We start from the raw sequence: 13,258 nt of genomic DNA, 5'->3' as shown, positions 1-13,258 counted from the left end.
ACTTTAATTATATGCAAAAGAAAATTGAAAAAGAAACCAAATATTAGGATTTATAAAGCTGAGCAGTAACTATACATGTTTTTGTTACACTATGTGTTTTCTATATTTAATAACAAAATATTTACATTCAATTAAAAAAGAAAACTAGATTTCCCATACTTCTGATAACTGATTTAATAAACTAGTGGAAACAGTAAGTTTTCATGAAAACAGGGCCCTTGTCTGTTTTATTCACCATTGCATTCTCAGTTCTCAGTACAGTGCCTAGAAACACTCATCATATACTTCAAAATTATTTATCTAAAAAATTATGACTAAATTCAGCTTATTCATAACTACTGGTTATTTTCTTATTTTAAAGAAGCTTTCAGTTCCTTATGGTAAAGCTTGGAAATCATGGAACAATTTTAGAGTGATTGCCCATACTGTGGTGTGTAGTTGATGAGATTATCAGAAAACTCTATCATCTATCTATCTATCTATCTATCTATCAACATCTATCTCCTATATATGTTTGCATTCAGGCAGCTTGTACCAACAAAGTCCTATTGGTTGCTTACAAGTGGCACCCTGATTATTGAACACTTATTAGTCCATGTTTTCATGCACCATACTGATTGTAGACTATTTTGGATATCATCCCTTCACAAATGTCATCATATCAATTTTCTTGGGTTCAAGTACTTCTTGATGCTAAACAACCCTCCAAAAGCTTTTTGCTCACGTTTAGTACAGGCATCCTTTGGCATGTACTCTGCACCCAAATCCTTTTTTCTACCATCATCTACACTGCTCAGGCCATATGATTTGACACTGGTTTGATTTTATCTCCCTAGTTAGACTCTTAACTTCCTTTTTTTTTTTTCACTGCCAAGGTGAGGTGATAAATCTCTATTCCAAAATACACAATATATTTAGTCCTCTCTTCTTGGGCTTTTATATGGGGATCTAAACTAAATCTGATACGTAGTCACTTACTGGCTTCAAATATTTCAAGCAGTTCTAGCAGGCAACTTATTAACCTATGTACTTTAGCTCACTGAATAAGACTTATAAAATACATCAGAGAAGCTTGGGTCGTGTATCCAAGCTTTGGCCCAAGTCTGTCTCCTGAACCTCTGCCATGGACATGCAATAGATTGTCTGTCAATTTGCCAGGATTAGAAATTTTTTAAAGGAGAATTTCTGGCTTTGGAGGTGGCTCTGTTTGGAAGACAAAGTAAGTACCACAAAAAAAGGCACATTAATAAACATTTATTGAACTGTATTAAATTTAATTGAAATTAATTGAATTTGGATGATGGCTACAATTGCAACTGCTCCCATTTTTGACTGAATTCCAGTTTTGGTTTAGAACCCAGTTTGGACAAGGACTAGAGAAATGAAAAAACTTCAGTGTCACCTTCAAAGTTGAATTACTGTACATTAGAAAAAGAGTATTAGGTAATATCGCTGATTTAAATATTTATCATAATTTCCTTTGAAAAAAATAATTTCAACCAAATAAGGTAGATTTTTCTTTAAACAAAGTTCACTATTTTATCCTTTACTCTAGGTATTTTTCAGCTTCTTATAGCCAAATTTGACTCTTCATTCTAGAATTAGAATTTCTCCTGGACATCACTGAAAATATAGAAATTATAAGGTTGTAATATTTAGAATGATAAATGTCTGTATTCTCACTTCCATACTGAATAAGTCACCACAACTTACAGTGTCTAGCTCTTAAATATTTGCATAGGTTGTTTTCAACCCTTTTAAAACTGTTTCCTTTTTAAAACAAATATTTTATGAAGCCCCCCTTTACATAAAATTTACCTTCACACATAAATTTTAAGTATATACTATATTAACTATAATATAAAGGAGAAATAAAAGAATAATTAAATATTAAATAATATTAATAACCTATAAATGTTTGGGCATAACTATATTAGAAGACCTAATGCGGTGGTAATATACTTCCACCTATTTATAAATAGTCTAGTATTTAAGAGAAAGTAGACCAATATTCAAATAAACAGTGAAAATAATTTTTCTTTCTATTGGACATTTTGAAGTAAGACTCACCATGGATGCAATAACTACAAATGCAAACTGATACAGATGGGTTGTATTGGTGACTCAAATTGCATGAGTGGCCGAGCTGTCAGAAATAAAATTTTGTGAAGTTCCAAACAAAGTAATATATATTCTTCCTTCAATGAACATGGCAGCTGCATTCCTGGAAAAGTCAGTGTATATTTAAATCATACTATAAGTATTTGCAGTTTCAATGTAAAATGGAGTTGTTTCTAGGCTGAGATGATTGTAATCTGGTTTTTCATCTACAGGAATGTCTAGATGGATATTTGAATGTCATTTGGGAAGCAAAAAAACTTTTCATTGCATATTACTATCCCTCTAATTACAGGATGTCTAATATCCCTGGCCTCTACACTAAATGTCAATCACAGGGACAGCCAGAAAATGCCTCCACAAATATCCAAAATGTTCACCAGAGACAGTGTCACCCTCTTGAGAACCACTGGTCTATGTAATCTGTTCCTGCCTTGCCAATCTTTTACCACTACTTTAGTTGGGTTTTGCAACAACTAGCAGTTGGATCTCCCAAATTCTCTCCCTGTCCTCAGTCTACTCTGCCCATATTTCACCCTTCAAACAGATAGCAAAAGTGATCTTCCTAAAATGCACATCAGGTCCTGTCATTTCCCAGCTGAATATGGTCAGAGGCTCCCCGGCACTATAGGATGAAGTCAAAATTTTAGAACGGAGGGAAGAAATCTGATCCCACTCTATTTCAAACCTGACCTTGTACTACTCCCTCCAGTGTGCTGTACTTTTCCCCTTGTATTCTCTAGAAGTGAACAAGGTCTCTGAGTCTTTCCACCAACTTGACCATTGTTGGTCTGATGAGTTCTTACTAATAATTCAAAACGTTATTCAAGCATGGCTTCCCCAGTGAAGCCTTCTCCAGACAATCTCCTCACTGTGTCCCTGACCCTGGTGCTTACCATGTTTTGTAACTGTTAGATAGTCTGCCTCCACCACTAGACTGTGAGTTTAATCTGACAGTAGGGATTTTTATGCTATCTACCTTTGTACCCCCAAAACATCAACTAGGTGGAGGTCATATGGTAAGCTCTGAAAAAGTTAAACGCTTTTAAAGTTGAATGATCCTATAATGTTAGCTCTTTGGAGTTCTACAGATTACCCTGTAATTTATTTCTCTTTCAATATTTTCCCTTGAAGAATCACATATTTCCATTCAGTTTAAACTCTCCATCTATTACAGCCTTTTATCTTGTTTTCTTTAGTATTTATTTAAACTCCAATAAATTTGGAAACATCTTTGTTATATTTTCCTTTTACTAGCTCAAACCCCCACTGTACTGACTCATGAAAAAAAATGTCCTTTTTGACCCAATCCTAGTTGATATGATACTTGATTTATTTAGCTTTACTTGATTAATTTAGCTTTACTTATTTACATACTTAATTTACCTTCTTTATATATCTTAGACAAGAAGCCCATTTCTTTCTAAGGTGATTTGAAATCAGCTCATGAAAAGAGTTTTATTTTCCTTCATTAACAATTAAAAAAAATTTTGTCTTTGAGGGGATATATATAACCTCATGTTGATTGTTTGGTTTTAAGTGTTGGTTCATGGTTTTATGATATATGTGCTTGATGTTATTCACCAATTCTTGATTTTGCTTTAGGTATTTTTCAGATTTGAGAGTATTTACCGTTATCAATTATTTTGCTAATTTAAGGCAGAGACCAAAATGAACTAGTCTTAAATAATGTTGATATTTGTCCATGCTGGACTACTTGGCTTCCCTCTGCCTCATGAGGGTGGCCATAATCAATCGTCTTTTTTTTTTTTTTTTTTTTTTTTTACACTACACGTTATTCCTTGCCTTCCTAGGACTTAACAGCAATATTTCAACAACTTACTAATGATTTTCCTTTGGGTCATTAGAAGAAAAGTGGATCCTGTAGAAACAATCTTAATAAATGATAGTACAGAAACATCTTCCTGGAGGCTACAAAGTGACCTAGTGAAATACACTAAATTGGTTCTTCTCCATTAGGACATTCAGATCCTCCTTTTATTTCATTTTGGAATGAAAGAATAAATGGGGAACAAATGTGCTCTGAAATCCTCTGTCCTGCTCTAGAGCATGGAAATAGCAACTCACACAAAAATTTTTCAAGCTGTCAGGAGTAAGGCAAGTTTTGGCTAAGATCAGGTGTAAGATCATTAAATGCTTAAGACAAAATAGAATGGATCCTAGTAAGCTTTTCTCACTCAAAGGAAGCTTCTTTAAAAAGTAGTTACTGATCTAAATGTCTTTCAATGAGGCAATTAAAAAACAATGTGGTATAACAATTCAAAGCATGGGATATTTTGTGGTCTTTAAAAAAGAAGACAGCAAACCTATAGTTATGGACATAGAATGATATGTGGTTGTCCTAAAATAAGAAAAATTATGAATAACGCATATACTATGATCCCATTCATATAAAAATAGCAGAAACAGAAGTAAAATATGTACAAGAGAGAGATTGGAAAGATACACACATGTCAAATTGTAGTCAATACTGTACATTGAAAGCTTTAGTTTCTGTGTCTATTTCTTCCACCAGGTTATGAGTTCCTTGGCTGCCAGATCAAATAAAGGGATGCCCAGTTAAATTAGAATTTCAAGTAAACAATGGACTTTTTCTTTTTAGTATGAGTACACCCCAAATATTACACAGGACATACGTATACTAAAAAATTACTCATTATTTATCTGAAATTCAAATTTAACTGGATGCCCTGTATTTTTTTTATTTGCAAATTCTGGCAATTCTACTTTAAGGAGACTATAAACTCTTTATCCCTGTACTCCTATCATTAGCATACTTAAAGATATATAGTGGTTGCATAATAAATCCTGAGAGGGAGAGTAGTTCAGGAGAGCACAATAATAACAGGCAATTTTGCTAAATGTGTTACATATATTATCTCAATTCCAATGGAAATGCCTTAAAGTTTTATTAGTGGTCCTATTTTACAGAATAAGAAACAGAGTTATACAGAAGTCACACAGTAAATGAGAGAGCTAGAAATGACCCCAAGTTTCTGGGTCCTGATTCAGCAACCATAACCAGCTGCCAGTTGCCGAGATGAAAGGGGGAAAGAGAACCAGGGGTGAGGCTTTGGTTCTGCCCAAGTGCAGCTGAGCAGGACTGCACAAACTCCTGAACCTTGCTAGAGGTGGAATGTGGGCTATGTCCGAGGCACAGACAAATCTGGGCCTGGTCCCCATATCCACCACTCATTCAAACAAGTTACATAATTTATTCTGACCTCAATTTTCTCGTCTGTACAACTGGATTCAGAGGACCTACCTGAATACTGGCACGATGAATACAGGAGGTAATTTCTGTAAAGTGATCAGCACAGGGCTTAGCCGGTGAAAGAACACTCAGTCAATGCTAGTTATTATTGGCCCAGAACTCCAGTTTTTTCATGTGTAAAACAGAATAACATCAATAACAAGACAGTAGTGCTAATGATAGCGATATTGCCAAGTTGGTTTGAGGATCAGATGAGACATATTATCTTTCTAAATTCTAAAGTGCTTCTCATTCTCCTTGAGTACTTGCTCTTTAGATCAGAACCAGAATTAATACCATGCCAAAGCATTACTACAATTGTTCCCCTGAGTAATTAATTTTGTTTTAAAAATTATCATACAGTAAAATCGACTCTGGTGTATAAAGTTTCATGAATTTTAACCCATACAGATTTATGTAACCACTACCACAGTACAGATACAGAACTTGACTATAGCTTTTGAGATTCTTTTTCCAAAGTGTTTCATATTCTTGTTGCAAAACACTTCTAAAAATTAAAAAAAAAAAAGAAACTTAGAAGATAACCATGAAGATACAAATTAACAAAACTGGCTTTTTATACAAATCTCTGCAGTCTCCAGCCCCTCTAGGTCTTGTCTGGGCCATTTTTGCTGTTGACCGTGCAGATTATCTCTTTTCACAAAAGTAATCAGGTATCGGCTTGAGAGTTGGGGCATTCTTTCAAGCTAAAGGCCCATGTCATAGGCACAAACTTCAGCATTCCTCATTTGGTCCTTTTTTATATTACCTTCCAGAACTTAATCTCCCCAACTATTTCCTCTATTTGCCATTTTCTCTCACAAATGAAGAGAATTTTCAAATGAAGACCTGGAATACCAGCACCTTTTCACCCTTTCAGGAAAATTACTGGGGATACAGTTATTGAGAGAGCAACGGTGGAGCCTTCAGGACCCTAAACCTCTCCGATATAACAGCTCCTCCAGGCAAGTCATCTATCCCTTTTCCCACTCCATCCTCTCCACCTACCCAGCCTGCCCGGCACCCCCTGGGAGGATAGACTTCTACACCAACTTCCGTCCTCCAAGAGCGGCCACCTCCCATCCCCCACCCGACCTCGTAGGCTTTCCCAGTTTAAGTAACTTGCACTGACACACCGTTATCACATCCGCTTTTCTGGATGACTCAAGTCATTGCTATTTGCCTTTTCTTTCTAGGATGCTTTGGCTGCTGTGTTTTTCTTCCCTCTGCTTTTAATTTGGGGAGGAAAAAAGCTAATGAATCAAGAATGAAGCTCCTCTCCAGTAATCCTTTTATCCCTCCTTAAAGTTGGCTCTCTCGGTTCTCAAGTTCCGTAACTATCCAAGAAGTGCGGGGGCGGGACAGGTGGGGACGCATAATCACACCGAGATCTCAAGTTGGCATGTAAGGAATCACTTTGGTGGGAAGACTTTCCGAAGCTCCCTGCAGCTTGCTGAGCGTTTCTGCTGCCGCCGCTCTACATTTTCTGCTCATTTCTTGATGCTGGTGCTTCGCGTTGCTCTGTCACGCCTAAACCTATTTTGTTACGGCCCTGCGTACCCAAACCAGGGTGAATTCCACGAGATTCACCAGCGGTTTTCTTCCTGTCCAAGGTAAATACAGTAGGCAAAATGAGGAACCACCAAAGGATACAGGGGAGGGGGGGAGAGAAAGGGATTCCCTCACCTTTTCCGGCACATTCCTTGTTAATTTCCACCAGGAGGAGGCGCGCGGCCCAGATCCCCCCAGTCTCCTTTCTTAAATCCCCCTACAGAGGGCTGCCAAGGTTGGCGGCGCGGCGGGAGAAATCCCTCCGGCAGGCCTGGCTCTCCCCCGCCCCCCGGGTTGGTTTTTCCCAGCGGCGGAGGCTGGGCCAGGGGCTGGGGTGCGAGGAGAGTCGGCGCCCGCAGCGCGGAGCCGAGAAGTCGCCGAGACTCTGGTGGGACTCGGTCGTCTCCGGAGGTGACGGGTGCGGAGGTGAGCGGTGGGGAGCAAGCGGCGAGGGCGAAAACCCGGAGGCGGCGCCGGCCCCTTCCCATCCTTTGGAGGTAGAGTAGCGTAGGTCCAGGGTCCCACAGCCGCTTTGTTCGCGGCCTCTCCCCTCCTCTTTGGAGATGACTCGAACCCCCTCTGGAATCGCAGGGGCTCGCGGGGGCGCGGGCCGGGGGCCGGCGGCGGGGGGGCGGCGACAGCTGTAAGGTCCTCCACTTCCTGCTAATCCGGGAAGATACCAAAAGAGATCAAAAGACTCCTGTAACCTGAAACTTCCCTCTCCTCCAAACCTGGACCGGGAGAGGTCCGGGCGGGGGCGGAGACCCCGGAAGGCAGGTCGCCAGCGGAGGCGGTAGGGGAAAGGAGCTGGGAGAGTGAGAAGTTTGGTCGGGAAGGCGCGGGGGATTAAGCGAGAAGTTAGACTCGGGGGACGAATCTGATCGGGAAAGGAGGAGGGCGGGAGGCTGGAAGGGTATATATAGTGTGGGCCTGGCAGAAGGAAGACTTTATGCTGGGTGTCTCGGGACGCGCGCCCCTCTCCCGGGTAAGGATGTGCGTGGGAGTGGGGGAGGCGAAACCTGGACGGACTTTCGTAGGGAGGTCTTGGGAACTAAGTGGGGAACACTTGGCTTGGAGAATCTGGCTCCCGCACTCGGGGAACTGCGGCCGCCGCCGCTCCTCACGCTTCTCTCCCGCCTGTCCCAGGTCCCGGAGCGGATCAAGCGCGAGGCGCCAACAAAAGAGGCAAGGAGGTGTCACCCGGGGGCCGCGGCAGGAAGAGGAGCGGGAGGAGGAGCGCGGAGCCGAGAGTCCCGACCCGCCGTGCGTACTTTCTGGAGGGAAGGGGCGGGGGAATCGACCCCGGGAGGGGAACGCCCGGTGGCGAGGGGCTTAGCCAAGTTCCGGCTGCGGCGGCCCTCCTCCGCTCCCACGAGAGGAAAGTTTTCTCAGACGCTTCCGGCCGGCCCGAACCCTCCGGACCCAGTTCCCGAGCCTTCGGAGCGGGCGCCGTCCCAGCCCAGCTCCGGGGAAAGCCGTGCCGCGATGCCTGGGGGGTGCTCCCGGGGCCCCGCCGCCGGGGACGGGCGGCTGCGGCTGGCGCGGCTGGCGCTGGTCCTCCTGGGCTGGGTCTCGTCCTCTCTCACCTCCTCGGCGCCCTCCACCTCCTCCGCGTCGTTCCTGGCCTCCGCGGTGTCCGCCCAGCCCCCGTTGCCAGGCCAATGCCCCCAGCCCTGCGAGTGCTCCGAGGCTGCGCGCACTGTCAAATGCGTTAACCGCAACCTGACCGAGGTGCCCGCGGACCTGCCTCACTACGTGCGCAACCTCTTCCTTACCGGCAATCAGCTGGCGGTGCTCCCCGCCGGCGCCTTCGCCCGCCGGCCGCCGCTGGCCGAGCTGGCCGCTCTCAACCTCAGCGGCAGCAGCCTGGAGGCGGTGTGCGCTGACGCCTTCGAGCATCTGCCCAGCCTGCGCCAGCTAGACCTCAGCCACAACCCGCTGGTCAACCTCAGCGCCTTCGCCTTCTCCGGTAGCAACGCCAGCTTCTCGGCCCCCAGCCCCCTGGTGGAACTGATGCTGAACCACATCGTGCCCCCTGACGACGAGCGGCAGAACCGGAGCTTCGAGGGTATGGTGGCGGCTGCCCTACGAGCCGGCCAAGCGCTTCGCGGGCTCCGGCGCCTAGAACTGGCCAGCAACCACTTCCTGTACTTGCCTCGGGACGTACTAGCCCAACTACCCGGCCTCAGGCACCTGGATCTGCGCAACAACTCTCTGGTGAGCCTAACCTACGTGTCCTTCGGCAACCTGACACACCTAGAAAGCCTCCACCTGGAGGACAATGCCCTCAAGGTCCTTCACAATGGCACCCTGGCAGAGTTGCAAAGCCTGCCCCACGTCAGGGTCTTCCTGGACAACAATCCCTGGGTCTGCGACTGTCAGATGGCAGACATGGTGGCCTGGCTCAAGGAGACAGAGGTAGTGCAGGGCAAAGCTCGGCTCACCTGTGCATTCCCGGAAAAAATGAGGAATCGGGCCCTCTTGGAACTCAACAGCTCCCACCTGGAATGTGACCCTATCCTCCCTCCATCCCTGCAGACTTCTTATGTCTTCCTAGGTATTGTTTTAGCCCTGATAGGCGCCATTTTCCTACTGGTTTTGTATTTGAACCGCAAGGGGATAAAAAAGTGGATGCATAACATCAGAGATGCCTGCAGGGATCACATGGAAGGGTATCACTACAGATATGAAATCAACGCGGACCCCAGGTTAACCAACCTCAGTTCTAATTCGGATGTCTGAGAAACATTCGAGGACAGAACAAGGACAGCTGTGCATGAGATGTAGACTTAAGCTTTATTCTGTCCTAGGCTTGCTCCAGTTCCACCCTCCACTATGGACACCACTCACCTTGACCGAAAGCAGTGAAGGGAACTTGCTCCCTTGTTATGTGAAGTTTCTTGGTGTGTCTTGTTAATGTAAGACAATGAAAAACTGTGCATATTGTTTTATTCTTTTCTTGGAACTCAACTCGTGTGGAGGGATTTTTCAAGTTTCAGCATGAACGTGGACTCCTGGCTGTCTGTTTCTCTTAGTACAGTTGGAGGTGTAGCCAGTGTGCCCACACAGATAGCATTCAACAGAAGCTGCCTCAACGTTTTCGAAAAAAATTCTTTATTCATAAATATCAGTTTTATTCTCATGTACCTAAATTGTGGAGAAAATAAACGCATTCCATAAACTGCCTGCAGATCTTAGCAAGCTCTTCAAAGTAACTCCATAGTACACAGGAGCACCTGCATCCGAGAGCATGCTTACTTACATTTTACTGTTCTACCTATTACAAAAAAATAACTTGCAACTTCAGATAACTTCTTTGACAAAGTAAATTACTTTTTTGGTTGCAGTTTATATGAAACTATTCTGAAGTTTTTTTATAAACTGCATTGAGATCCAACAGACTGAATTGTTAAGAAAAACTTCAATAAAGATTCTTAAAAGAATTACAGTTGTGTTCAAGTTTGCTATTTGAAAAAAATGATTGGGGTAATGATGTCTTGGTTCTGATGGTAATTGAGGTATTAGTTGTAGCTGAAAACGAAAGTGAAGTAATGTCTTAAATAGACTTTGGAAATAGGTTTGAGATGGTGGATCCTTTCAGGGTTTAAATAGAGAATTTGAATATTCATGTAATAGACTTCTCAGCGTCCCAAAGTTAATGCTATTCATGAAACAATTTTTTAAGAGCATTGTAAAGTTGGTAAGAGGGGAGAGTTCTATATGATAAACAGCTCACAGTTTGGAGCTTTTTCGAGGCTAAGTTGTTAGAATGGAATAAAATTATTTACTTCAGTAAACTTTCTATATGAAATTGTTCTATGGGTTTTTAGAGCAGAGTATGAAACAAATACAATGCAAATGTTTTAAAATGAAATGTCTTAAGGACACAGTATTCTAAAATAAAAGATTTAAAAATGTAAATTAAAAAAAACATTTCCTAAGATCATAATGTAACTTGGAACTTAGATTTTCTTGAGAATATTTCAAAAAAAATTTTTTAAATGGAACATACATGGTCAATGGTTTATCAGAGATCCTGCTTGTATGTTTAAAAAAACTGTTATGACAGGATATGAATTTGAGGAAATAACCAGAGATAAATGTCTACATCCATAAACAAGTGTCTCAACGAATCATAGGTTGTGTTCAGTTCATATTTAAGAATTGGGGAATATTTCAATTTTACCTAGGCTCTATATTAGTATATACACCTGTGTGAAGAGTAGATCACATGTAGGTGTAAATAACAGCAGTTGCTTAATCAGTTGATACTATCGATAATGGACAAGATTTTCTTTTTTTTTTTTTTCAGTTTATCATTTGCCAATGAAGCCTAAAAGTAAATTCCGTTACTCTCGAAGCTATTATATAAAGTGACATTAGCCATTATTGCTTAACATACAGTGTAGGTAAACTTGCATCAATAAGTCTTAGGGCCTTCTTTATCTTTAAATTGATTATGTTCTACAGTGTTTTATATTTGAAATAAAATTTACATTGCCATATTTTTATAAATGAAATAGGACTGCAGTCCTTTAGGTTCTAGAGATCTTTACCTATTCCTTCTTTAATTGAGAAGTTTTCAAAATAGGGCTAAAAATTTATGAATCTGTTCCTTATTTAGACTCTGTAGTCATAATATGAAGTTTTAACTAGATTAAGTTGGAAATATTATAGTATTTACTACTTATAGGAGATATTTCAGATCCTATAATTAATTATCCAAGAAAAGGTTAAATATATGGTACTTAATATTCCATTAAACATTTTAAGTGTTCACCAGGAATTCATAAACTGGCTGGCTGCCATTATTTCCTAGGAATGATGAAGGTATTAGCCTGCCAAAAATAGTGAAAACATCTAATAAATAAGGGCACATACACCATCTCAGAAATAAACTAACAGACTTTGGTAAGTCTGCTGATTCTGTGGAAAACAAATTGTAATACTTACAGTCTATTTAGAAGAATTATTTCTTCTTCATCCCATGATAATCTTAACAGTTAAAAACCGAGCTCTAGCTAAGATCCAGGAGAGCAGTAGATTTCATGTCTAGTTTTTCTCATTCACTCACTGAAGCAGGATCCGGGATACAGTGAAGGTGTTTTTGCCTGTTAGGGGGATGGCTTTTTTGAAGTAACGATTTCTTGCTTTTTCATCCCTTTGCTTCTTCCTCTGTATGAACTTCCCAACTTGGTAACTGCTCTCTTTTCTGTCACGTCACTCCTTGCTGTTCTCCAATACATGGCAATAGAACATTCTTTGGACAAAAAAATATTACTGTTTGGAAACAGTTGTTATAGTGCAGTCATAATACTCTAAGCCTAGAAACTCCTAAGACAGTCTGAGTTCCTTAGAAGATAGGTGCTATATAAATCCAATGAGTATAAGTGTATATAGGAAAAATGAAATGAAATTAAAAGTATCATAATTTTGTGTTTTAAACACTGATCTTTAGTTCCATTATGCATTACTAATCCTAAAAACTTACAAGTAATCCATTTTAAAAAGTGTATTTTATAAATCTGAAAATTTATTTAGAAAATTAAAGTATATTACCTACCAAAATAAGTTTTTGAGGAAAAAAGTTTTGAGGAAAGTATATTTCCTCAGTTTGAAACAAAGCTGTTTTAGCAGAAACAACCCTTCATTTATCCTTTACAAGTTTCATTTGAAGAAAGTTGGAAAAATACAAGCACTTGATAAATCCCTCAATTTAAAAGCTATTAAAATATCCAATAAATTTCTATTTAAAGTGCAAGATTTTAAGATAATAGACTATTTGACCGTTAATTGTAACCATCCCTTCTGCATGTAACCATTCAGTTTGATACATGAATATATATACATATTTCATCAATTTTGCTGCCTCCTGTGATTCAGTGGTGACCTGTAGGGCACAGTCATACCTTACGGCTGATGGAGTTTTCTGACAAATAGGGAGAGTTTGAAGCACAGTCAATAAAAATTTTTAAGGGAAAAGGAGCTACGTAGATTGATACTATCAATAATAGACAAGATTTCCTTTTTTTTTTTTTCAGAAGTGGGGAAAGGATTGAAATGAATGAGTAAATCACAACTGGTAAATTCTTTTACATTATCTTGATTGGCAGCAAATGTGGATTATGCTCAGTATTTAGAAATAACACATCTTTGTTTTCTGTCTTTTTAATTAAAGTAGATGTAAGAAAAAGAAAAAAAGTTCCAATGAACAGTGATTATTTCCTTAGGGATTCTGTTTTACTCTGTCCATTTTGGCCTAACATTCCAATACAGGGCTTACCTTCTTGAGGACATTACTGGCTTTGCAGCTTT

At 40.8% G+C, this 13,258-nt stretch overlaps 1 protein-coding gene across 2 annotated transcripts; it reads left to right on the top strand.

The window, feature by feature from the left end:
- The first annotated feature begins 6,817 nt into the window (after positions 1-6,817).
- Positions 6,818-10,273, top strand: TPBG (trophoblast glycoprotein). Of its 2 annotated transcripts, none has more exons than XM_028108094.2 (2): positions 6,818-7,005; positions 8,090-10,273. In XM_028108094.2, the coding sequence occupies exon 2, from the start codon at positions 8,429-8,431 to the stop codon at positions 9,683-9,685; it is 1,257 nt and encodes a 418-aa protein (XP_027963895.2). In that variant the 5' UTR covers positions 6,818-7,005; positions 8,090-8,428; the 3' UTR covers positions 9,686-10,273. The 2 variants fall into 2 exon arrangements, with proteins under 2 accessions (XP_027963895.2, XP_027963896.2); XM_028108095.2 differs by lacking the exon at positions 6,818-7,005 and adding an exon at positions 7,290-7,369.
- Positions 10,274-13,258: the final 2,985 nt, after the last annotated feature.

This window comes from Eumetopias jubatus, unplaced genomic scaffold, assembly GCF_037043125.1.
Source record: "Eumetopias jubatus isolate StellerSeaLion01/CBP00866 unplaced genomic scaffold, mEumJub1_p1.0 scaffold_6, whole genome shotgun sequence".
Lineage (NCBI taxonomy): Eukaryota > Metazoa > Chordata > Mammalia > Carnivora > Otariidae > Eumetopias > Eumetopias jubatus.
This window is presented reverse-complemented; position numbering and strand designations above follow the sequence as displayed.

Bases quoted from the DNA above. Each gene is read 5' to 3' on its own strand.
- TPBG (XM_028108094.2), top strand. From the start codon at position 8,429: ATGCCTGGGGGGTGCTCCCGGGGCCCCGCCGCCGGGGACGGGCGGCTG.